The sequence below is a fragment of the Callorhinus ursinus genome, unplaced genomic scaffold (assembly GCF_003265705.2).
Source record: "Callorhinus ursinus isolate GAN/ISIS: 27379988/994484 unplaced genomic scaffold, GSC_fseal_2.0 scaffold3, whole genome shotgun sequence".
NCBI classification, from domain to species: domain Eukaryota; kingdom Metazoa; phylum Chordata; class Mammalia; order Carnivora; family Otariidae; genus Callorhinus; species Callorhinus ursinus.
Genome location: NW_027397065.1, coordinates 985,266 through 1,012,073, shown reverse-complemented (window position 1 = coordinate 1,012,073; position 26,808 = coordinate 985,266). Strand labels below are relative to the sequence as shown.

Below are 26,808 nucleotides of genomic sequence, written 5' to 3'. Positions count from 1 at the left end.
AGGAAGTGATGTTTAAATTTAATCTTGAAAAAATATGCAGTGACTATGTGCAAAGGACTTAACCATACAAGTCACAAAAAAGGTACCAAATAACTAATAAACATATGAAAATACATTCAAATGAACTAATTTTTAGGAAAATGCAAATTAAAGTCACCACGTGGCCTCAGAAGGCAGGACTTCAAATCTTCTCCAAAAAAACAACTTTGAAACTATTCAAAATTGCTAAAAAAAACAACCATTTCAGGAATCTGGCAATCAACCGAAGTCAAATAAAAGATTAAGAAGCACTTGTTCATGAAACCCCTTTGTGATTCGCACATAAACAGTAGGAATCTGTGGCACTCCTGCTTGTGGTGACTGCCATCCTTCCTAGTGGTCTGGGTGAGTGTTCTCCCTGGACCACAGCTAGGACAGCTTTAAGGCCAGAGAGGCTCAAGTGATCCGGAGCTGAAGATGAAAGAAAATACTCCATTCAGCAATGTCTCCAGTAAAAGTAGCAATCTCACTAGCAAGTCTGAGGTAGCCATCACAGTTAGGACACCAACCAACCAGCAACATAAGCAGAAAGGTAACAGGAAGATTCTAGTAATGAGAGACCCTGGCTGCCTTCCACCTGCATGTCTTAAGGAAACCAGGCTATCTTCATGTCCTGTTCTGATGGTGGGGCTGCACACATGCACAGAGGACATGGAAGAAAGTAGAAGCCAAGGCAGACTAGAAGCCTGCCTGAACTCTGAATGTGCTCCCCAGCCCATATACAGATCCTTCAGGTCAGTGGAAATCTTACTCCACCCTTCATGCTCTGGGTGTTGGAGCATAACTCTGACCAGTCATAGCCCATGAAGCTATACATAAATGTAATGTTGAGAGAAAGAAGCAAGACTCAAAAGAGTACATCTTTTTTAGGCATGAGCTGTGTATGCTTAGCTAAGGAGCTGGAACTATATCCTGAAGTAATGAAGAATCACTGAAGGATTTAACCAGGGAGTAATGGACTAGAATTGCATTTTATAAGATCACTTTGGTAGGATAGAAGGCAGGATGGCAGAGGGCAAGATAAGACACAGAGAGCAAAAATAACAACCTGAACCAACACTGTGGCAATGGAAAGGAAAGCAGAGAATGCAGAGGTGAGTCAGTATGAAAGATGTTTAAAGGGGGAATAAACTGATGGAATGATCCATTGGGTTTAGGTATTGAGACGGAGGAATGTGAAAGCCTTCAGCTTCATGGTCTGAACCAGAAGGATGGTGGAACCACCTACTAAAACAAAGAGTTCAAATGAGGAGGTTGAAAGATGATGAGCTCAGGGTTTGATTACACTGAGCTCAAGGTTCACAGAACTCTAATCTGTGAGACTGCTAATATCATTAAATATGGGACCGTAGTGGTCCAAAAACCTGAGTTCTCACTCCAGTTCTAGCTCAAACTTGGGCAGGTCAGTTATTATTTTGGTGCCAAAGTCTATCGTTGATTCAAGTTATCTTCATACAAAATGAAGAAAATAATACTGCCCTATATACTTACAGGAGTGTCACGAACATAAAAAGAATGCTATAAAATAAGAATACATTTGATTGCTGCTATAGCACACAATTTATCCTAGAAATTCTAACTAATAATATGACCAAAATGAAGCCATAAATATTGGGGAAAAAAACATATTTTCACTATATCAGATGACATGGAAAGCACCAAATAATTATTTTTAAAAGTACTAGAAGTAGAAAACAGCTCATTTAGATAACCAGTTCCAAAAGATACCTAGCAAAATCAATCTTTAAAGTGAAAACTTGGGACACCTGGGTGGCTCTGTCAGTAAAACATCTGCCTTTGGCTCAGATCAAGATCCCAGGGTCCTGGGATCAAGTCCCACATGGGGCTCCCTGCTCAGAGGGGAGTCTGCTTCTCCCTCTGCCTGCCACTCCCCTGCTTGTGCTCTCTCTTTCTCTCTCTGACAAATAAATAAAATCTAATAACGTGAAAACTTATTGGGGTGCCTAGGTGGCTCAGTCGGTTAACTGACCAACTCCTGATTTCGTCTCAAGTCATGATCTTAGGGTTGTGAGACTGAGCCCTGCTTCAGGCTCCGTGCTGGGCATGGAACCTGCTTGAGATTCTCTCTCTCCCTCTCCCTCCATCCCACCTCACATCTCTCCCTCTCTTAAAAAAAAATTAATTAAAAAAAATAAAGTGAGGGCGCCTGGGTGGCTCAGTTGGTTAAGCGACTGCCTTCGGCTCAGGTCATGATCCTGGAGTCCCAGGATCGAGTCCCGCATCGGGCTCCCTGCTCAGCGGGGAGTCTGCTTCTCCCTCTGACCCTCTTCCCTCTCATGCTCTCTCTCTCTCATTCTCTCTCTCTCAAATAAATAAATAAAATCTTTAAAAAAAAAAATAAATAAATAAAGTGAAAACTTGTTTTCCTAAAAAGTAAGACAATGTTATAGATATGTAATTTCACTCCAAATTTATAATTTAAAAGAATACTCATTAAAATCCCAATAGGTAAATAGACATATGAGGAAATTCACCAAAACAACTACAACTGTACTAGGGTAGTATGATTTTTTATTATTTTTTCCCCTATATTTTTACAAATATCCATGATAATAATATTGTCTGTAGTTGAAGGCCTTTTCCAAGGCTTTAGAAATAAGCATTTTTCAAGTTCAAGTTTCAAGTTAAAAATAACCCATAATAGGTCAGAACACATAGGTGAATTATTTATTTTTTTTAATTTTTTTTTTTTAAGATTTTATTTATTTGACAGAGAGAGAGATAGCAAGAGAGGGAACACAAGCAGGGGCAGGGGGAGAGGGAGAAGCAGGCTTCCCACGGAGCAGGGAGCCTGATGCAGGGCTCGATCCCAGAACCCTGGGATCATGACCTGAGCCGAAGGCAGATGCTTAACAACTGAGCCACCCAGGTGCCCCATAGATGAATTACTTAATGAGAGAGAATGGCTCCCCAGCCAGCAAGATTTGACTGTAATCTGACAGCAGCCAAAAGAGAGACTGGCCAGTCATTAAAACTTAAAAAAAAAAAAAAAAAAAGAGAGAGAGAGAGAGATCAGTGAAGGAAACATTGGCAGTGTCCACTGCACAGTTCAAGCGAGAGATTCTTACCTTACAAACCTAAAATTGCAACTTCTCCTCAATGGTAAGACTACCCCTATTGCAGAGCAAGATGTATGCCACTCTCAGATTATGCCATTAAATATCTCAGTTTTACAACTACACATGAGAATTTGTACTTATTCTGTGCTCATACAATTGTGATTAGCCCATCTACAAAGCAAAAATGAATCATCATGACAGGATTCTAGTTCACTTGACAATTTTATTTATTATGAATTAATAAATTAGACTCTATATACTCTCTGTCTCTCTCTGTCTCCCTCTGTCCCCCTCTCTCTTCCTCTCTCTCTCTCTCTCTCTCTCTCTCTCTCTCTCTATATATATATATAAGCTTTAGAACCTAAGGGTAAGATGATCTTGGGCTTCATAAACTCAAGAATGTAAAGATAACTCTCCACAAGGCTTTTTGTTTGTTTGTTTGTTTTTAAAGATTTTATTTATTCATTTGAGAGAGAATGAGAGAGAGAGAGCACAAGAGGGGGAGGGTCAGAGGGAGAAGCAGACTCCCTGCTGAGCAGGAAGCCCAAAGTGGGACTCCAGGATCATGACCTGAGCCAAAGTCAGTTGCTTAACTAACTGAGTCACCCAGGCGCCTTTTTTTCTTTTAAGATTTTATTTATTCATATGAGAGAGAGAGAGCACGAGAGGGGGAGGGTCAGCGGGAGATCCACAAGGCTTTTTGAAATACAGCCTGCCACCCTGCCCAGTAAACTCAAACATCACTGTTAGCCAAGAATGTGCTTTTAATTGTTAAGCATGCAAAATTACTATCACTATTTACATTTTATTTATAAATTTGTGAAGTAGTATAGCTTTTCTTTCTCTGATACTCTTGATAATCTTTAAAAGTGATGTTCAAAAATATTTAATTCACAAGTGATACACTTGAACCTGTTCTTCTTGAAATGATTGCTTAAGATTTGTATATGCTTAAGTGACAAATCATAACACACAATAAATTATGAATTAAAAAATCTAGTGTAACTGACTATGATTCAATGTTTATTATAAAAACACAGAATGTTGCTCCAAGTGCATTTTTCTCCTAATCTCCAAAGATAAACTAAAAAAAATCTACTTTAGTCTAATCAAGCTACTATTTCAATACAATATATTTAATCTTTATCTAGTGACATTTGGGCCCAGAAATAAAATTTCATTAACTCACAGTGGATGGCTTAAACAAATACAGCATTACACCAAAATTTAATAGAAGTAACATGCTCACAACTTCCCTAAAAGCGATTGTTAATACAGTGACATGTAATTTTTTTAAATAAGCTAGAGGAAAAAGAAGAAAAGTTAACCAAAAATTAAGTATTTCAAACCAACAAATGTATTTGTTACTCAAAGAAACATGATCTCTAAGAAACCTGTGAAAAGGGTGCCTGGGTGGCTCAGTTGGTTAAGCAACTGCCTTCAGCTCAGGTCATGATCCTGGAGTCCCGGGATCGAGTCCCACATCAGGCTCCCTGCTCTGCAGGGAGTCTGCTTCTCCCTCTGACCCTCCCCCCTGTCATGTGCTCTCTCTCTCAAATAAATAAATAAAATCTTAAAAAAAAAAAAAGAAACCTGTGAAAAATGTCTATTTCTTTCAGTAAACCTTAAAATTGTCATTTAACTTCAGCAAAGACTCTAAGCATACTATATACACAGAGATCAAAAAAATGGGTGTTTAACATTTCACTCTTGAAATAAAAATCACTAATTCCAACAATTCAATGTATAAATATCACAAAGGTGAATGGGTAAGCAAAGTAACTGTATTTAAAATACTAATTCCATTATTTACTCTCTAATTTGATTATGTTTCTGATAAGAAATATCTAGCTGGGATTATTTATTATCAGCAAATTTGAGACATGGTAAAGAACTAGTCTTCTCAGATATACATGGAAAGCATTTTTAATCCTCTTTAATAATAGAAATAAAAGAAGTGAAATCTCTTAACAGAATGAGGCTATGCAATACAAAATGTCATCATCTAACAGAAATTCAATCCCAATTCTCTGTTTAGCTCTCTACTTCATAAAACCTAAATCAAAATTTGTAGAAATAATAGATAAACTTGGAAGACATTATGCTAAGTGAAAGAAGCCAGTCACTAAAAGATAAATGCTGTATGATTCCACTTATATGAGATACCTAGAATAATCAAATTCAGAGAGACAGTAAGTAGAATGGTGATTACCAGAGGCTGAGAGGAGGGGGCAATGGAAATACCCATTAGTATTTAATGGGTACAAAGTTTCAGCTTTGCAATATGAAAAGAGTTCTGGAACTTGGTTGCATTAACAATATGAATGTACTTAAGTCTATTGAACTGCATACATAAAAATGGTTAAGATGATAAATTATATATTATGTGTATTTTACCATAGTTTTAAAGATTTTATATACTTATTTATTTGAGAGAGAGAGAGAGAGTGAGTGCACGAGTCGGGGAAGGGGCAGAGGGAGAAGCAGCACACACCCTGCTGAGCAGGGACCCCCCATGCGGGGCTCGATCCCAGGACCCCTGAGATCATGACCTGAGCCAAAGTAAGACACTTAACCAACTGAGCCACCCAGGCACCCAGCCATAATTTTAAAAATAAATTTAAAAATTATAGAAATAAAAAAAATCATAGAAATAATATGTCTTTGAGTCTTTTCCTGAGTTCATTCATTAATTTTAATATATAATGAAAAATAGAGTGCACTTGAAGTACCAATAATTTTAAGACAGGGAAAAAAGAAAGCCAAGTTAATTATATTGAGATATGTTATATCACTTTATATATGCTAGACATGCTTTAAAACAGTATGTACCTGGCTGTGAGTTGATAATTGTGGGAGCTAGATGACAGGCACATGTGAATTCATTACACTATTCTCTTTATTTTTGTACATTTGAAATTTTTTTATAAGACATTTAAAATAAAAACAGCTGTAAGCAAAGTGTGAAATTCAGGAGGGCAGAAGTATTGATGGGAATGGCAAGGTACGTTTTCTACCAAGATAGTGTTAAGAGATGGAATATAAAGTAAAATATTGAAATATTTTACAATCTATTTTTTAAAAATATGAAGTTGATGTAATTAGAATAATGGTAAAGGGTTTTTAGGAAGAGCAATGTGAACTTAACCAGAAAGACTACTGAAAGGAAAGAATTAAAAAATCAACTTAAATCTCTAAGAATAAAATGAAAGTGTAAAATTTTACTCTATCTAAATTAGGAAATAAAAGCCCTTTCAGTCACCTGTTCCTAAGCTGTAAAGAAAGTAATCAAAATATTTCTGGTGTTTTGCTATGTAAATTTCAAAATATAATCAAGTAGGTTTAACTAAAGATGGAATTAATTGGGGGGGCCTTTAGTTCTTCTTTAACAATAACATACAAAATAATCTAGTATTAACTGTATAAAATCCAATATCAATATTTGTAGACTATTTTGTTTACAGTATCTGAGTATCTCTCTTACCATTTTTGCTATACAAAAGTGAGAGAAGAAAGTTGAAAACCCACGGGAAATTATTTTATCAATAACCTATGAAAGGTCAAATCACAGAACTGAGGTCCTAAACTAATGTATTCATTATCTAGTAGGTAAAAACAAAAAATTTAGAAGGCAAGTTGCTTTGAAGTTTTAAACTCTGCACATATCGCCAACGGGGATCTAAATCTAAAATAAGGCTAAGAACATTTGTAATTATTAATAAAGTTTACGGTAAAGCGTAAATTATGATAAGATAGAAGAAAAGGAAGCATATATGCAACATCTATAAAAGTAAAGAGAAAAGTACCAAATTCAAACCTATATCCACATTACCCATATTCAATACATAACAATATTTTGCCACATTTGCTTCTTCTATCCCTGAATTTTTATTTTGTTAAGCTAAACTGGTGTCATCTTATACTTTACTCCATAATCAAATATCCGTAATTGTCTTTAAAAAGGTCCTTTTACAGTTGATTTGTTTGAGTTAGGATCCAAATAAGGGTCACAAATTATATTAGGTTATATCTCTTAATTTCTTTTAATCTAGAGTATGGTCTGAACTGTTGCCAGTTCAAGAACTAATTGTTGTCAGTCCAAAAACTGTTACCGGTCCTCAAATTTTTTGTTATGGGTTAATGAGATAAATTCAGAAAAGAAAAGTGAGGACTTAGAAACTTTCACAGCAAGTTGACACTCAAAACATCCTAGTGCATGGTCAGTGGACCTATGACCCTGAACCAGGCCAGTGGTCCTAACCCTCCCATGGTGACTCATGAGCTGCACACTAGGACCACCTACCAGTCGCTGCCCAGGAAGGATTTTTTTTTTAAGAGAGTGGTGTGGGGGGCAGGAGCAGAGGGAGAGGGAAAGAGAATGTAAAGCAGGCTCCATGCCCAGCACGGAGCGTGACATGGGGTTTGATCTCACGACCCTGAGATCATGACCTGAGCTGAAATCAAGAGTCATACGCTTAACTGACTGAGCCACCCAAGCGCTCTCAGAGGATACTTTAAAAACAAAACAAGCTTGGTCTTCAATACCAGATAGTTAGAGAAGCAATCCTCTCCTCACTTCTTTACCCAACCATTAACTTTTTAAGGAAACTGGGTCAGTTGTCCTTTAGATTTCTGGATTTCTCTATTTGTTTCCTGTGGTGTCAATTAACTTGGTTCTCTATCACTTGACTTCCTTAGTTGATTCTATTCAGGCTCAACATTTTGGGCAAGAATATTTCATGGATTGTACTCTGCGATTCATATTATAAAACTTCACCAAGTATATAGTACCTGAATGTACTATTTTTAGTAATGCCATGATTAATCACTAGGGTTCAGGTGATGATAGTTCAATCCCTCCTTTGTAAATTCCCCATCAACCTTTCACCTAATAATTTCATCCACTGATTACTGTCACCTAATTCATTTCATTAGGGATTGAAAAGTAATGATTTTCTAATTCTACCATCCTTTCTACATTTATCAGATGGAATTCTGGGGGAAAACAGTTCCCTTATCAAATTAGCCTATTTAGCTACCATGAAATACAGATAATACAGGAAAGGTAAGATAAATGCTTATTTCTTTCCTTTTGATTAACAATTTTCAAACCAAAAATATTCAGTGAGTTAGGTTTGGAGACTCTTCTATTCCACTCTCTCCTGTTTGTTCATTCTCTCTCTCTCTCTCTTTCTAACATTATGAACTGATGGGTTTTTAAGATACTTGTATTTCAGAGGTGGCTGAAATGGATGGCTCAGTCAGTTAAGCGGCTGCCTTCAGCTCGGGTCCTGATCTCAGCGTCCTGAGATCAAGCCCCATGTCAGGTGCCCTGCTCAGCAGAAAGTCTGCTTCTCCCTCTCCCTCTGCCCCTCCCTGCCACTCCCCCCTCATGTGCACAGGCACTCTCACTTGCTTTCTCTCAAGTAAGTAATTAAAATCTAAAAAAAAAGTTTTCATTGCATGCATTCATTGTTGTTTGCCATCTTTTGCTCTTCGTCTTATCCTGGAGGACTCAGTATAATACACTAAAGACCAGCACAGTATATTTGGTGGTAAATCGATTTTCACAGAGTTTTCTGAAAACTTAACTACAATTTCATTTATAGCATTATTTCTAAAATAAAAGATACTGAAAATTTCAAACAACCAGCTAAAAGTCATAACCATAATATGGCTTTCCATGTGCCAGAAATTGTGCTAAACTCTTTGAATGTAAATCCTATTTAATCTACACAACTACCATGATGTATGGTGGGTATTATTTTTATTCCTATTTTATAAGTAAAAAAAAAAAAATGAAGTTTAGAGACCTTAAGTTACTTGTCCAAAATCCAGCTTGTAAATGGTAGAGTAAGGATTTATAGCCATGTCTAACTCTGAAGTCCATGCTCTTAACGAATATCTTTAATATCTAACAGACCATTATGTTAAACAATGGCTCTCAACAAGAGTATACCACCTTCTTGAGGGGTATTTATAAACAAACCTGAAGGTATGAGTGACAAATGTGTACTCTTTAAAGGAGGCTCTATATATAGGGATAAACAAGATTCTTTTTAAAAATAGCTTCCAGGAAAAAAATATAATAAATAACTTTCAAGGGCAGAGGGAGGCATTACAAAGGTATAAAAGCAACCTTTGGGGGTAATGGATATGATCACCCTCTCTGACTATAGTGAGGGTTCATGGGTCTCACCTACGCACAGCTTTTTGTTTCCCAATAACACCTCAAGACAACTATTTTTAATAAAATAAAAATAAATTTCTGGAGCCTATAAAGTAAAACAACAGTATAAGTATTCTCTCCAAACAGTCCAACAAAAAGACTGAGATAAAGACTGAAGGTTTGAAGGAAATAACCAAGTGACTGATTCGTAATTTCCTTCATAAAAGTGGTCCAGCACTGCAGAAATTAAGTGGCAAAAATACAAACCTACCAAAATTCACAAGAGAGGTATCTGCTTTGCCAAGAGCCCCCTTTACTAACTCAGATCAACAGCATGCACTGAAGCAGGGCTGGGTAAGAAACCAGTTATACCACACACATACCCAATCCCAGAAATCATCAACTGGCCACTCATATCCCACATTTTATTCATCACTAGCATGTTGGGTTTGGTCCTATTTCTGAAAAATGTTTTTTAAGTAGTTGCCAATATTTGAAAATTTAGAGATTTCTCCCCCCCCCCAATCTTCTGGGGGGAAATATCTTTACTTTTCTTGAAAGGTCTGGTAACTCTTGGGTCCACATTCCCAACCTGGCAAGAGGACAAGCACTCTGCTCAGCACAGGCCTTAGGACTCAGTGTCCATATTGTCTTGTACCTGGCAGCTTGATCCATTTATGTTACCATGCCTGGACTCCAAGGCTTTTGAGTTTGTAGTCCTTGCCCTAAGGTTACAAAGATTTTCTCTAAACAGCGTTTTGTTTGTTTTGGTACTATCTATGGACTCACCTCCACATTAAAAAAAAAACAAAAAACAAAAACAAAAAAACCTGCCTTTAATTAGAGGTGCAATTCCAACTCCAAAGGGTAGGTAACTTTCCTAACTGAGCATGCAGTAGCAACAAACAAGAAGCCAAACATAGCCATACCCATCCCTGAAGCAGAGGCCAGACAAGAATAAAAACAAATCCTGGAAACTAGTTCTTGGCACACTAGCTTCAACAAATTCAGTGAAGAAATTTCTAACAGATATTTCTATTATTATGAATCTCCCTCCTGGAGACCTTCCCCAGCAACCCCCAACATGCATGCACATGCATGCACACACATACACACACACACACACACACACACAGTCCCATCTCCCTCCCTAACCTTTTCCTCCCCCATTCTACTAGGTCACTGAAACAGTAACTAGAGTATCTATTATTCTACTTCCAGCTTAAAACAAAAGAAAATTTCTTTTTAAAAAAAAATTTGTGGAAAGGAAAGGAAAAGTTTCTCAGGAATAACCATACAAATTATTACAGGTCAAAGGGATCAGAAACCTACATTCATTCAACGAATAAACAGCCAACATTTTTAAAAAATCATTATATATCAGAAACATTGATATTAAAGTCGGGATGGGGACGCCTGGGTAGCTCAGCCAGTTAAGCAGCTGCCTTCAGCTCAGGTCATGATCCTAAGGTCCTGGGATCAAGTCCCACACAGGACTCCTTGCTCAGCAGGGAGCCTGCTTCTCCCTCTGCCTGCTGCTCCCCCTGCTTGTGCTCTCTCTCGCTCTCTCTCTCTCTCTCTCTGATTATAAATAAATAAATAAATAAATAAAGTCGGGATGAAGGCAATAAAAGATGAATAAAGAGGAATAAAAACTTAAACACAATAGCAAACAAAATTATAAAATACTCAGGAAAAACATTAATAAAAGGTACTAATAATAAAGTCATGTTATCCTGGAGCAGGAGATGCCTTAGGAGCTTATGAACTGTCCAATCACTAACTTAAAGAGTGGGGCTGGAGGCTCCCATGATTCCTCCCCACTCCCACCCCATGAAAGCTTAGCTGGCACATGACCCAAAGGGAAATCATGGCTTCTCTCTCCGGTGACATCATGGATCAGATCAAAACCCGCATTTCCCTGCCCTACTTCTGAATCATAGGAATCAGCTCAAAAGTATTCACATTTCTCAGAGTTCATATAGCAAATAGAGCCAATAAGCAGAAAATAGGGAATCACCATTTTTTTTAGGCATCAGATTAAGATATCAAGTAGAGAAAATTTATCCTCTCAGAAAATTATCTCAAGGAACTCTTAAAGAGCTTTTGGCAGAGAATCCTTACTAAGTGTATGTGTGGAAATAGATGAGTCCGTAGACCTTTTACATTATTATTACTGAATAGAACCAAAAGAAAGAATGCTTTGGAATGTGTTTATATTATTAAGAAATTTCCAATTAATTCATTCTTCAATATTTCAGACTTTGTGATTGTTTGACTATGGTTTGGTTTCAGGATTATCTTTCCACTCTCTGGACAAAAGTACTTTCCTAAGAAAATTAATAGCATAAATAAATGGTTTGAAGCACCCAGAAGCATCTGTTTACATTCAGATAATTAATATGCTAAGCATTCTTATCTATTAAATTAAAGCAGATCACCTAAGGACTTTTCTAGATAATACTTCATTAGCCAAATTATAATGAGTATATATAGTTGCAACAATAAAATGGACATCTTTTTTAAAACATTCTTCAATTTAAGCCTTTTACTAAATCAAACGAGCTTTCATACATTAGTTTCAATTACTGAGGTTTTTTTCTAAAAGATTTTTATTTATTTATTTAACAGAGATAGAGAGAGAGCACAAGTAGGCAGAGCGGCAGGCCGAGGGAGAGGGAGAAGCAGCCTCTCTGCCAAGCAGGGAGCCCGATGCAGGGCTCGATCCCAGGACCCTGGGATCATAACCTGAGCTGAAGGTAGCCGCTTAACTGACTGAGCCACCCAGGCACCCCTCAATTACTGAGGTTTTATACAGCCAAAAAAAAACAAAAAAACTTCATTAAAATAGAAGATAAAAGTTTCTGTTCTTACCTTCGAAGTTCTCCATTCCCAGCCATCACCTATCTGCCGTGAATGTTTAATGAATTCTACACAAAAACGCTGGAATGCTTTTTCTCCAAAGAACTCATCTTCTTCCATACTAATTGATAACTGCAATATAAAAACAGTATAAGCATTAGCTGTAGAATGAATGCTAAAAGGAATTCTGCTAAATCCCTTACTTCTTTAAACAAACCAAAATTTGGGACATAGAATGGAAAATATCCTCAGAGCCATTCCAAAAAAGTGCTATGTTTCCATCTTTCTCACTCATCCCCATTTCTTAATCAGAAAGAAAATGTGATCAACATGAAAACTTAAAACCTATATTTATAACAAATACACATCTATGGTTCAAAAAGTTAAATCTGTCCATAAATTTAGTTTCAAGAGCTTAATTTCATCTCACTTCTTCTAAGCTAATGCTTCCAATCTCCTCAGAGCTTCCTTCTCTACATTCTACCTTACTTTGCTCTTACGTAGATAGTGTGGCAGTGCTTAGTAGATCTGCACTGTTCTTCACACTTTATTAGGGAGTTCAACTCACTAACAAATGATGTTCTAAAGCCTGAAAGTTCTGTTTTGTAAGGTTATGATCATCTAAGCAATTACCTACTTTATCGAATCTACAAATGTAACAAATCAAGGAATAGCCACATATTTCTTATATAAATCTGTCCAAATCATGAACCATTGTTTATAAAAAGAGAATTTTAGAGCTAAAAGCAAACTGGTAAATTATATAGTTCAAGACCCTTAGTGAGAAAAGTTAGACCAAATGAATTCCTACATTCTCCTCATTGGTGATAAGCATCATCAGGAAAATTAGCACTTGTTGATTGTTTACTATGTCGAGCACTAAGCTAAACACCTTACCTCCCCATTTAATCCTCACACAACCCAAAGACTGCTGTTATCCCCATTCCCCAAATGAATAAAAGAAAGTAATCTGCTCAAGCAATGCAAATGAGAAAGGATTCAAACCCCAGTTTGGCTACCAGGCCAATGATCTGTCTATACTAGCTGATTCTCAATACAGTGTTCTTTCTGATTATTCAAATTTAGTATGACCTATAGAAGAATTTGTTCATTCATCCAAGAAACACATACTGAATATCTACAGTAGGTACTGTGCATAGGGGAAGGTTAGACATACAAAATGAAAAAAATATATACATATAGTCCTTGCCTTGTAAGAGCTCACATTGTAATGAAGGGAGATAAGCAATAAAAATCATTACAGTAGAAACTCTCTTATCCAACCTCCATTCAACCAACTTGCCAGGTTAACCAACATAATATCCCTTCCCTCAGTAAACACTGATGTCTACAACATGTTGATCATGAGCACTTCTACTCCCATTAGTTGAGTTTATATTCACAAATTTGTATATTATAAATACATGCTTTAATTAAAAGCTACATAAACCAAACCAATAAAATACAAGTAAAAAAGAAAAACAACTGTTATCTCTACGATTTAATGCCTTGGAAAGACTTTATAAAGGTAAGTCTCCATAAGAAAAACAATTACTGAAGTAGCTATGGACAATGCAACTGAAAAGATTAGTGGGGAAAAAAACCATACAAATCCAGGATTCTGTGCTCAGACTGCTACACAAATAGCTTGAGTTCTTTCTTTTAAACCCAAACTGGAAATCTAGAGGATGCATTCTGGGTTCAGTACATTCATGAAGTAACAATGAATTCCATTCAAGTACACATACTCAAAGAAAATCCCTTGGTCATACATGGGACAATTGACGAATGCATTTCAGTTCTAAGTTGAAATAAAATGTTTCATGTCTGCATGTATTTTTTTTTAACTCTAGCTTTAATCAACTTTTTCAATTAATTGTTCAACTCTCAATCCTGACAGCATTGGAAAATACGACTTCTGTTTAAAGTATATACAAATGATGAAGTCCCTTAACAAGAGGGGATAGAGTGGGATGGTATGTGTGGGGTGGGTGTGAAGATGAATCTTTAAGGTATATAAGAGTTTTTCATTTCTTTTTTTTTTTATTTTTTTTTTTAAAGATTTTATTTATTCATTTGAGAGAGACAGAACAAGCAGGGGGAGAGGCAGAGGCAGAGGGAGAAGCAGACTCCCTGCTGAGCAAGGAGCCTGATGCGGGACTCGATCCCAGGACCCTGGGATCATGACCTGAGCTGAAGGCAGACGCTTAACCATCTGAGCCACCCAGGCGCCCTTCTTTTTTTTTTTTTAAGATTTTATTTATTTATCTGACAGAGAGAGAGAGCGCGCACGCACGCAGAAGCAAGGAGAGGAGCATGCAAAGGCAGAGGGGCAAGCAGGCTCTATTGAGCAGGGAGCCTGACACAGGGCTCGATCCCTTTGGCCTGAGCCAAAGGCAGCTGCTTAACCAACTGAGCCACCCAGGCACCCCGGTATATAAGTTTTTGTAGCGCAGATTGTCAGTGGGTAAAGCACAAGGCTTAGGACAGTGGTCCAAGCCGGGAGAATGGTACGAACAAAGACAAGTTAGGGTGTAGAGAACTCCAAGTCTGATCTCACAAACATGATGCAGGAAGTGTAGGCAGATATAGTCTAGTCACATGCAAGTTAAACTTGTCTGCCCTCTATTGGAGCAGAAAGGCTGAGATACAGTTTCAAAGGCACAAGATTGAAGAGTAATAAACTTTTTGAAGGGAGACTTAACGTGCCATGCAAGAGTTTGAACTGGAAGGTTGTTGTGATTACCATTAGCAATACTCAGCTCCCCTCAGGAACCAGCAGGGAGTTGCGCTGAGCACACATGCAAAGCTGGTTTTGCTGGGTTGATTCAGTGGAAGGATAAAGGTAGAAGAAGAAATGAAACATGCTAGTGAGACTAGCTCAGAGTTCCAGATTAGGTAGGAAAGTAAAGATACCAAGAGAAGGTTGAAGGGGCTCGGAAAACATGGTAATATCAAAGAATATCAGGTACCAAAAAGGGGTAAGAACAACCATAGTGAAAGGAGGGAAAAGGAAGACCAGAAGACATTGAGACTTTAGAATTCAGGAGGTCTCAGCAAGTATATAAAGTAACTTACAGATAAAGGTCACTGGAGCTCAGGAAGTTCAGAAAAATATGAGGCTTATGTTTGCCGTTTTCCACATGGCTGCTGAAGTCACTTAGAATTATCTGGAGAGTTGGTGGGGGTGGAGAGCTCTTTAAAGAAGATGGAAGATCAAATGAGAGATTTGTAAATGACAAGGGACAAATGGTAGAAGATGGAAGAGCCCAGAGATGATAGGCGATACATGGTGTATAATGCTAAATTCATCAAGAATAATCACTAATAGACTAATACAAGTGATCCTGATGAGCCAAAACACAGCCTTGGATTCCTTCTCAAGATGGTGCTAAAAGCAGCCACTACGAGTGAATAGGGATATGTGACACTACCAGTGAATATGTGAGGGAAAAAAAAAAAAAAAACCTAGCTTGCTGTATCCGGTAGAGCTGAATTTCATAGGATATAAAATTCCTCAAAAGATCCCCAAAGGAGCAGGGATATTTACATGAGGCTAGAGAAGCAGTGACCTAAAATTCATTCTGGGGAAGTGGGGGCTACCCGCAATCTTCATACCCTAAAATTTGTAGGGTGGAGGAAGGAGCAGCTTCCACTCAAAGAGTTTCAGTTTTTCTTTGTTCTTTTTTATTTCAAAGCCAAATTTCCTTTAAAACTAGTTAGTAGTGGAAGCACTGACCTGTGAAGATGTTAACACCATGTGAGATGTGGAAACTGATCCACACTATATCCACTCGCCACTCCCACCCTGGAGATTGACAATATACATTGTGATGGGGAAACTATTAACTCAGGGTTTCCTGACTCTTTTGACCATAAAATTCTTTTTCTGGGAACACTTAACTTATTCCACAGAATGTAGTAAAGACAATAATGGGTTAAGGATTTAGATAAGTCTGTTTACTAGGGATGTGTGCTCCTGAGATCACAATGGAAAATCTGAGAGGGTAGGAGAAGAGGTTTGGGAAAAGAAAGCACCAAGTACAGGAATTCTAAGTATATAAGAGACAATAAAATGCAGGGGCTTCTACTGAGGCAGTCATCAAACATTTCAGGTATGTGAAAGAGATCTCGGGTTACACAACGAATCCTGGTTAAGGTGCTTCAGTGCAGACACAAGTTGAGAAAGTGACATCTAAGAAGATAACTAAAAGGAAGAAGAGAAGCTAACTTAGCAAAGCAGAGAGGCAAAGGAATAGAATGTACAAAATCTGAATATAAGGGAAGCTCCGGTAATCAAAGAACCCTTGCTTGACTGAAATACAGAGGTAGAGGAAAGGTACTGGAAGAACCACTGCTGATGAGAAAGGAGAGCCTGCTAGCCTGAGGGCTCAAAAGGGTTTCGACAGTGGGAGTAAATGGATCAGATATGCATTCTGGCTTCCAGTGGAGCCTACAGGTCTTGCCTGACTAGATGAACACCTGTTAAAAGTCTCTTGCAATAACCCAAGAAAGACAAAATGATTCCAAACAGAGCCAAAGACTGGAAGTAGGGTAGAGGGGGGAGGGATTCAAAAGACATTTTGATAGTACACTCATTACAACTGATGGATCCCGTAGGTGAGGGATCTGTGAGAGAGAAGATTCAAGAAAGATTCCCTGCTCTTTGCCATAGGTGGTGGTGCACTGAGCAAGAACAGGTTTGGGGAGTGAGATGGACTTAATTAAATCATATTGATTTGGAGTTTGGAATACCCATGTGAAGAGAATCTAGCAGGCATTCTGAGATGGATCTGGAACTCAGAAAGAAAGAGAAATCTGGGCTGGAAATATTAATTCTAAATCAACATTATATAGATAACAGAACACATTTGATCACTCAGGGGGAGGATACAGAAGTAGATTAGGAAGACCAAAATGGAGCAGTCAGAAAATTAGTTTTTTCATCTATACAATGACCCTGACATATTGAGAGATACTAAATCAAATGAAAATTGAATTTAATTCATAAAAAAATACTAATACATTTTGGCATATTTTATAAATTCCAAACGAAACCTTACTTAACAAGAAAATTGAACTAAAGTAAAAACATTCCATTCCCGAAGCCCCCCGGTTACTTGAGGTTTACTGAACTATTCAAAATGTTATTCAAAACATAAAATTTCACTCAATAGCCATAGTTTATCTAATTAACAGCACTGTGCCACTAACAAGATGACAGCACATCAAAGCACTAATTAATATTTGGTTGAATACTTTTAAAATTATCTAAGGACTGGGCTTTGCTGAAGGATGTTACATATAATAATATAAACACAGCCTGATTACAAAATTAGGAACTATATTATATTAAAATGATATCCATCTCAATTTGAATCATTGTAATATGCCATAATGAAAATATCACTGAATAATTATCATCTCTTTGCTCAAGTAAGACTATTTCAACTCATTAAATATTAAAATATAATACAATCAACATTTTCATACATACTTTTCAATATATAATACAATATATAACACTCTCTGGTCCTCTACCAAATTCACAGACTGGTAGAGGCAGAAATTAGAATGTTAGAACTTCCTACTATGAGATGGCTGAAATTATGGTCAAAAATGGAAATAACTTGGGGCACCTGGGTGGCTCAGTGGGTTAAGAGTCTGCCTTCAGCTCAGGTCATGGGTCCTGGGATCGAGCCCGGCATCAGGCTCCCTGCTCCCCTCCCTGCTTCTCCCTCTCCCTCTGCCCCTCCCTCCCCATGCTTGTGTGCTCTCTCTCTCTCAAAAAAATAAAATCTTAAAAAAAAAAAAAAGTGGAAATAACCACAACTTCAGTTTAAGCAAAAATGGCAAGACTTTATTTTGCAAATGTAAAACCCCTTAGACCTGCCTCTGTTTCCAGACTTAAGCTATCTCAAATTCAGACTAGAGACGACAACAGAACACAAATGAACTTCCAGTAAAAAGACTAATTCCAATTCTCATCTCATCCTAAACAATGAACCTCTCATTTCTTATTACAAGTAAATGTTAGAAATGAGTTCAAGCTTTTTCATGCCATAAAATATAAGTTGTTAATGCATCTATTTTGCTTGAGTTTTACTCCTGCTGGAAAGCTATTCGATTTCTTTTTTTTTTTTTTTAAGCTCAAACAATCAAAACCTTCTTTTAACTGCTTCAGCAGAGGCTACAGATGGGAAGGTAGAATAATTTTTCTCCCCACCAAGTGAAAGCAGTCTTTCTAAACTAGAGGTTAGCCCTAAGACTAGACAGTGTGAAGCTTATTCTGCTGCTACTAATTATCTTTTCAGAAAACAGCCCCTGTAAATTCTAATACTGTGTATAATCATTGTTCAAAGCATCTTTCTAATTAAAAAAAATTTTTTTCACTACTATTCTCCACTTTTTTTATGTGCTTTTTAATCTAATGTGTGGGGAACTGATTCTTTATGTTTATTTAATTTTATTTTATTCTATTTTATTTTATTTTTGGTCAGAGACACTTTTGATGAACCTATAAATCAATGTATATCAGAATCACAGTGAGACTAAAACACTTAAAGAAATATAAATCTCCCCAGAGCTTAAGATGTGCTTACCATAGAATATACTATGAATACCTTTAAACATTAAAGATAATTTTTAACTAATAAAAATAGGCAATTTCCTCTACATTTGTCCCTCCCTGTAACAATTCCACATTATTATAAATTTAGGTTTAGACTCTTTCCTAAGAAAACAAACAAACAAAAACACGCAATTACTAGCTAGGGAGATAAACTGAACCCAATACCTTTATGAGAATTTGGCTTGAATTCATTTAGATAATCACTTACCTAGCAGGGTCCTTGGGCAGTGAGCCTCAAATTTCAGAGAGCAAAGCAGAAGCCAGGATACAAATTCAAATGTGGAATCTAAGGCCCAGGCCAAAGAGATTACCTGATTCTGAAGCCCCCCAAACAAATATTTGTAATTTGCACCAGACATACATTTGAGGAAGGATCATGCTAGGAAATTGTGACAAAAGATGGATTGGTTTGATAGGGCTAGTGAGGGACCTGGATTTCAAGGCATTTGATAGTCTGGATGAGACAGAGCAGGGATAGACCCAGTAATCCAGTAAATAGCACAGGGAAGCAGCAAAAGGGAGAAAGTTTGGCTCAGTCTCGACAGCAACTAACCAGTAAGCTCAGCACTCCCTCCTTCCCTTCCCAGTGAAATATATATCCCAAATAAAGTTTAAACGGGATACAACATTATACCTGGACTGGAACTGAAGAATGTTAATTGGTAGCTTGATGCTTGTTGCAGCCTCTGCAGCAGGAGGTCCAGTTAGGAAGAGCATACAAAGGCATCTCATTTCTACCCATTCTATATTTCCTTCAAAAAAAAGACCCTGAGGTGCCCCCTCCACTACTGGCTTCCAAGCCCATTGCTAATTCTCTTTCAAGGCACTTCTCTCTCAATAATAAAATGTTCATGGCCAGAAGTGGAAGGTGAAGCCAAGTGGAGCAATGCATACTACACTGTGAAGTCAGCAACTGGAGGCTCTGGGAACAGGATGAGCCCTCAGAAGATTACAGCCTCACCACAACCTCTTTCCCTGCAAAAACTCAAAAAACTATAAACCATTTCAAATCATACAGAAACACTCCCCTTGTTATAGACACAGGACTGAAAAATTAAACAACAGCCAAGGAAGACCTCTTCTGAGTACAGAAAGATCTATCATTCAGAAATCTGGTTGTATCTTTCCAAAGAGTCTCCTACCTCACATGTAGATGAAGAGTCTTTCAGCACCTAGAGGTAGTGAGAGTGACACAGAGAGCTTGCTCACTCTGACAAGAGTGAACAATATCATCCCTACATACGTCCCTTTTCTGTGAAGGTAAGAAAATCAAGAACATCAATAACAGTGTGGGAGCAAGACCATGCTCTTCAACCATAAGGAAGAAGAACACCGCCATATAGAGGAAGAGAGAAAGCTTGCTTCTGTAGCGGGCTTACACTGGGAATCAGGAGAAAAACTCGGAAATTATCTACTTTACGTTCCCAATTGAAAAAGACAAAGGGAAAAGAAAAACAGAGCCTCTAAAAGCAAGAGATGAGGTGGGAAACAACAGCTGAGAGTAAAAAAGAAACTGGATAAGAAAAAACTGGAAGGGGATTCAAATATATAATAATAGTAAAGATTTAAATTCTATATGAGAGGCAATAGAGATAAGTACAGAAGCTGGAAAAAATCTAATTAGTACTTTTGCATATACATGTGAGATGCTCTCCAAACACAGAAGAAAAAGGACCAAGATGAAAACAAAGCATATTGATTGATAGGGAGGACAAAAAATACAAATCCAATCTACAAATAACTGGCATTTCTGAACTGAAATCATAAGCAAACATACCATTGAAAAATTATTCCTGAGCTGGGAGAAAAAAAAAAAAAAGATCAAACATATTTACCCTTCTAAATTGAGAGGATTCACTTTATTTATGAGAAAAATGTTGGAAAAACAACAACTATACCTAGAGGTAGCCTAGTGGAATATTGTAATTTAAAAAAGAAAAAGAAAAAACAAAGATGCAGGCAGGTAAGAGTTTACCTACAAAGGAACAAAAATTTGGGTAGCCTCCACCGCGGGAACACCAAAAGTCGACAGAGAAATGTCTAAACATCTGCGAATTTCTGACTTACAAGTTTGTATCTTAGCACCTACAACAAAGTTAAGCACACTATAAACATTACATAAAAGTTGTAATGAATAAAAGAAAATTAAAAATTTTGAGTTTATTTTATATCTCTCTACCACTCTATAGTACATTTCTTCAACTTTCAAGCTTATTTACCAATTGGTCTTTTCCTACCCAAACAACAGATTTATATGACATCTAATCTTTCTGATACCAGCGTCATTATTTTTATAACATTATCATATTTTTATATAAAACTAGACTTCTCTGCAAGCACAGAAGTGCAACTGTTCCACCACTGCTGATGATTTAAACTGATCCACCAACTCTCTTGTTACTGTTGGGTTTTTTGTGTATCTTTTTAAGACTTATTTATTCGAGAGAGACAGACAGACAGAAAGCACCAGCAGGAGGGGCAGAGAGAGAGAGAGAGAGAATCTCAAGCGGACTCGGTGCTGAGCACAGAGCCCGACACGGGGCTCAGTCCCAGGACCCTGAGATCAGGATCTGAGCAGAAACCAAGAGTTGGGTGCTTTACCAGCTGCGCCCCCTGGAGCCCCTTTACTTTTGAATAGTGAGTGTGACTTGAACTAATTCTCGTCTGCATGTATGCTAATTAGGCCAGAACCAGGAACTGATGGTGTGTAAGTCTGGCCAAAGTTATTCAACAAAAAAGAAGATTCAGAAAAAAATCAGCACTGTATCAGAAGCTACAGACTCAGTGCTACTCTGAAAATAGATGATAGAGAGATGCATTTTTAAAATATACTACCAAGTACCATTAAAAAAATAGTAGTTGGACATTTTTTAATGAAAGAGACATTCCCCTTTTCTTCTTACAAAGTGTTTGTTAAAAACTAGATTAATGTACCTTCTTATTTCCACAAGCTTTCATTCATTCACCTGGCACCTACAATATCCTAGAACTTTGCTCTGTGTGTCCTCATAGGAAGGAATATCATGTTTCCTAGGAAAATCAGAGAAGACGCTAAAAGAGGGAGTCTGGAAGACTTGAATTCAGTTCTTTAAGAACTCACATGTGAATAAGGGCTTACCAAGTAGAGACAAAGCCATGCCAAAAAGATGGAAGAGCGGGTGCCTTGGGTGGCTGTTGGTTAAGCGACTGCCTTCGGCTCAGGTCATGATCCTAGAGTCCCGGGATCGAGTCCCACATCGGGCTCCCTGCTCAGCAGGGAGTCTGCTTCTCCCTCTGACCCTCTTCCCTCTTGTGTTCTCTATCTCTCATTCCCTCTCTCAAATAAATAAATAAAATAAAATAAAATAAAATAAAATAAAAAGATGGAAGAGCTCCTCAACAGAGGGCCTGATGCTAAGTTTTAAAAAATAAAATGGCCACACTTGAGCATAAGTTGGGTAGTAAACTACAGGCAGATATGGTCCAATGGTTCCCAACATTAGGAGGGATCATTCTCAAAGGAGTTATCTGGAAATGAGTGAGATCATAGTGGGCTGTCACAAAGAGGAGGAGTTATAGTTTGCCACTGCAATTTACTGCTCAGGGACCAGATACAATGAGCATCCTACAATGTATGAGACAGCCCCATACAAATGCCAGTTGAGCTCCCTTTAAGAAACACTGGGAAGTAGGTTAAAACTTCACAAAGTCTAGAAAACTTAACCACGGTGTTTCTTAGCGCTTTGAAATCTGAGATCACAACCTGCATTTGACTCAATAAATATTTACTTCCAAGAAAGCTGTGTCATGCTTCCTTCTTTCCTTTGGCCACCAAGAAGCTGAGAATTTAGTCTATGGGGAGGTGGGCGAGCTGGATGAAGGAAAGCAGTTTACTGATAACCTTAAGAAATTCCATTTAAAGCAGTGGGCAGTAAGAAATCTTTGCAGGTCCTTGAGCTAGTGTAGAGATGATTTTAAAAGTTTTCTCTGATGGCAATTAATGACAGTGATATGAAATAACCCTAACCTCAAAGCTAATCTTAGATTAATAAGTACTCTTCCTGGGTTTTGTAAGCCTGAGATCAGCACTTCAAGGCCTGAGATACCAGATTCTTTAGTGGTGCCTCTGGTTTTGCAGTTTTCAGCAACCTCTCCCTAATCTGGCTTTCACGTAGTGTTTATTCTCCATTCCCCTACTTTCCAATAGTTTCATACCCAGTCTGCTGAGCCCCTGAAGACATTTGTTTTCAGCACATAATCACTAAATAATCTCTACGGCACTTTGTTGTTGTTATGGTTCCTGACTATGTTTATGATTCAAACACTGCCTCCACGGTCCCAAACACATCTCTAGGCTTCAAAGATACTAATGATCAAATCAAACCCAGACTTAAAACAATCTATTTATGTAAACTTTACCTGACATATTTTTCCTAAAGGGTTGCTTATCTTTCTCAGAAATTTATAAGCATTAAGAACTACTATCAATTTAATTTGTCATAAAACATTATACCCAACTTGATTGCCTCACGATGTAGCAGTATCTCAGTTAATATTAAATAAAGGGGGAAAGGAAGTGGCAAAGTGAGAAGGTAAAGAGAAATAATCTTGTAATAGTCTATATCCAAATGAATCCAGTGTAGAACTAGAAACTGTTTCCACTAACTTCAATTAAAATACCAATAACGATTTTTAATCCTTGTAATTACAATACCTTAATTTGAATTTCTCAATGCTCAACATTTCTTTTTTGATTAAATTTTCATTTTGTAAATGTTTCCTTTTGTCCATATTTGACTCTTCAGAAGCAGGAAGTTAAGGATTCTACTTGGGGTCCTCTAATGTTGCCAAGTACTACAAAGGGCCTATGTTTTCCAATTCTAAAAAGTATAAACTTAAGCTTTTGCCACTCAAGAGTGAGGCCACTGTTAAACTGTAATTTTTTTCAGTTATAAACATGATTCACCCAAAAGGAGCCTGTGGCAAAGATTTATTGAACTCATGATAGAGCAAGCTGAATGGTAAAAATTATAAAAATCTTGGAAATAGGGCAATAAAATCACAATCTTCAGGAGTGTTTTTTTCTCCCAGTCAGAAATAATTTGCATCTCCATTACACACACACAAAAAAGTAACTGCTGGGCCTGAGCCCTAATCAATACTAAGTCAGGCAAGAGTCAAGTCCCCTAGATAATTAATTCATCCTCAGGTGGGCCTCTTAGACAAGGTTCCATTCTGAGCTATTCTTTTGCTTTTCCTAGATGTTTATAATTTTCGCCATCATAAATGTTTCTATAAATCAGTTAACTACCCCCCAACTCATATTTCACATACTGTGAGTAGATATGTTATTTGGGAGAAGAAAAACTGTTGGCTATAAATATTAACTTATTCCTCCTGATTCTTACTGATTATCTGAAACCCCTTCAACTTAAGTGGGACTTGGCCACTGGAATCACCGACAATTTAATACCCTTTGTTTCAAAGTTACGCGGACAAAGACTTGCTATCCCTGCGCAGGTTTTAAACACAGGGCAGTGACTACCGACGTTGTGCGTGAGCGCTCAGTAGTGGCCCAAGAGGGCCGGTCACACTGGGTGCGGGCCTTCCTTCCCCCTGCGGCCCCACCCCCCACCAGCTCGCCCCACGACCGCCAGGACACGGCCTATATTTCACTGGCGAGAGCCCCGATTCCCAGTCTTTTGTTCAGGGCTGGGCTATTTGTCGCCTACCCGCACCCGCCCTTCCTCACCATCCCAGGAGTGGGGTGAGGACCGTGCGGGAAACAGAGCCGGGAAGAGGGGCCAGCAAAGGCTGTGGGAATACTCACCCCGCTCCGCTCGGCCCCTGACCCCGCCGCCCAGCCTAGCGCAGGCGGGGCAACGGGGCGGGGGGAGGGGAATCGGGGTGAGGTGCCCATCGCTCTGCCAGCTGCCTTCCAGCCAGCGGCCCCAGGGAGGAGAGTGATGGGCTCCCAGGGGCCACGGAGACGATAGTAGAGGAGCGGAACGAACACGCAAAGAGACCCACCAAGAGAGAGGCCCAGCCCTCCCGCAACCACCGCCACCGCAGCGAGCGAGTCAGAGCATGCGCACCAGCACCTCCCGTGCACCATGGGGCCAGGCTCGCGCGGGTGGCTGACGTCGCGGGCCGCGCGCGCAGGACCCGGGCCAGGGGGCGTGACCTTCCTGCCGCCCGGGACGACAGAGCCGAGGCCCCGCCCCTCATCTCACTGGCCCCAGGAACTGAACGCGGGCTGTGCTCTCTGCGTGCACAAAGGCGGCCTGTTAGGGAGGTGCGGCAGGCAAGCCTAAACCTGGGAAAGGGGGATGCCGGCGTTTTTAACGGTCGCTGTACCCTTTCTTCCAACAAATAGCCAAATATCTAGGAAATAAATGAGTGACTAAGGGAGAAAAGGTAGAGCAAAAACCTCCGAGGTTGGAGAGCCAAGCCGGCTAACATACATACACACACTGTATAACTATTGTAAGCACTGCAACAATTAAGCACAAACACGACTCCCTCCTTTAAAACGTAAGGACTGAGGTAGAAGTTAGCAATTCAATAATTACAATAGTACCATCTGTGGCACAAAGCTCAGGGAAAAAAAATCTAGCAGCAGAATTAAAATGGGGGTAGGGAGGGCGGTGGGATAAAGAAACGACCACAGAAAGATGTAGGAGTAACAGGGGTGATGGAACTGAAATACTGAAAATGCAACAGCAGACATCTGAGGGAAAACTAGCATCTGCTCCTTTTAACACAACAGAATTAAATTTGTGTGAAAAGAAAAAAAAGTAAACACGGGCAAGAAGTGAAAGGAAAACCTGCCTTCAAACGTTACCAGGGCATGGTTATGATCTTGTACCACAGTTATGTAAGTTGTCACCATTGGAGAGAGCTAGGTGATGGGTACACGAGATTCTGTACTGTTTTCGCAGTTTCTTGTGAGTCTATAATTATTTCAAAATAAAAAGTTCTTAAAAAGGGACAGAACACTGATCAATGGTGACCAGGAAAAGGGGTTGACTAAAAAGGAGCTTGAGGAAATTTTGGGGGGTAATGGAACTTCTATGCTTTCATTGTGTTCGTGATTACACCGTTGTTTTGTTTGCCAAAACTCATAAAAAGGATAGATTTTTACTGAATGTAAAATAAAACTCAATTTAAAAAGAGATCCTGCTAGGGGTGCATTGGAGGCTCAGTCGGTTTGAGTGTCTGCCTTCGGCTCAGGTCATGATCCCAGGGTCCTGAGATGGAGCCCCGCATCGGGCTCCCTGCTCAGCGGGAAGCCGGCTTCTCTCTCTCCCACTTACCCTGCTTGTGTTCTCTCTCTGGCTGTTTCTCTCTGTCAAATAAATAAATAAAATCTTTCAAAAAAAAAAGTGGGTTTTTTTTGTACTTTGAGATGTTTTTAAGTTTTCTAATTCGCCTGCCAAAACCAAAGAAACAAAGCGAAATAAATCAGGTAACTTCCATGTACTTCCTTTCATCGTATCACTCTTGGCAAGGAATAGTACTGGCCTGTTTATGTGTTCACCCTACAACACTACCGAGTGCTTTTAAGGCAGGGTCTGTCATCATTGCCTAGCCAGCCTCTTGCAGAGTTCGTCACTAGTAAGTAATAAGTATTTGTTGAATAAAACAATGGATTAATCACAAAAAGAGAAGGAAGCTAAAATTTATTGAGTACCCACCATAAGCCAGCTTAGTTAATTTAGTCAACCATATGATAACCACACAAGATACCATTTTATAGATATGAAAACAGAGACTAATGATCAAATCCCCATTCCTTATTTCACTGGATTTCTCAGTTTCGTTTGGACATGTTGATCACATCTACAAAGACTTGCTTCCCTTAGCTTCCATAAAACCACAGTCCCCTGATTTTCCTTCTAGCTCCCTTGACAGCTCCTTTACTTACCCTCACAGGCTTCTATTTGTCCGTCCCAAGGATAATATTAATTCACAATATCCTTTAGGTAGTGTGGTTCAAGAATGCGACACCAGTCTAAAATTACATGGCAGGGTCACCTGGGTGGCTC

The 26,808-nt window shown here is 38.6% G+C and overlaps 1 protein-coding gene across 13 annotated transcripts in view; it reads right to left on the bottom strand.

Moving 5' to 3' along the window:
* ATG10 (autophagy related 10) overlaps positions 1–24,864 on the bottom strand; it is a 236,221-nt gene extending 211,357 nt beyond the window's left edge. For 4 of the 13 annotated variants that reach the window (XM_025866728.2, XM_073887575.1, XM_073887570.1 and 1 more), the window contains exons 1-2: positions 24,513–24,630; positions 12,163–12,282 (exon numbers count right to left, since the gene is read on the bottom strand). In XM_025866728.2, the coding sequence (XP_025722513.1) occupies positions 12,163–12,282; positions 24,513–24,515 (123 nt within the window). In that variant the 5' untranslated portion in view covers positions 24,516–24,630. Of the gene's footprint in view, positions 1–12,162; positions 12,283–15,228; positions 15,321–18,989; positions 20,572–24,492; positions 24,707–24,790 lie in introns of those variants that run through there. The other 9 variants (XR_012376704.1, XM_073887582.1, XM_073887567.1 and 6 more) reach the window with 7 other exon arrangements.
* Positions 24,865–26,808: the final 1,944 nt, after the last annotated feature.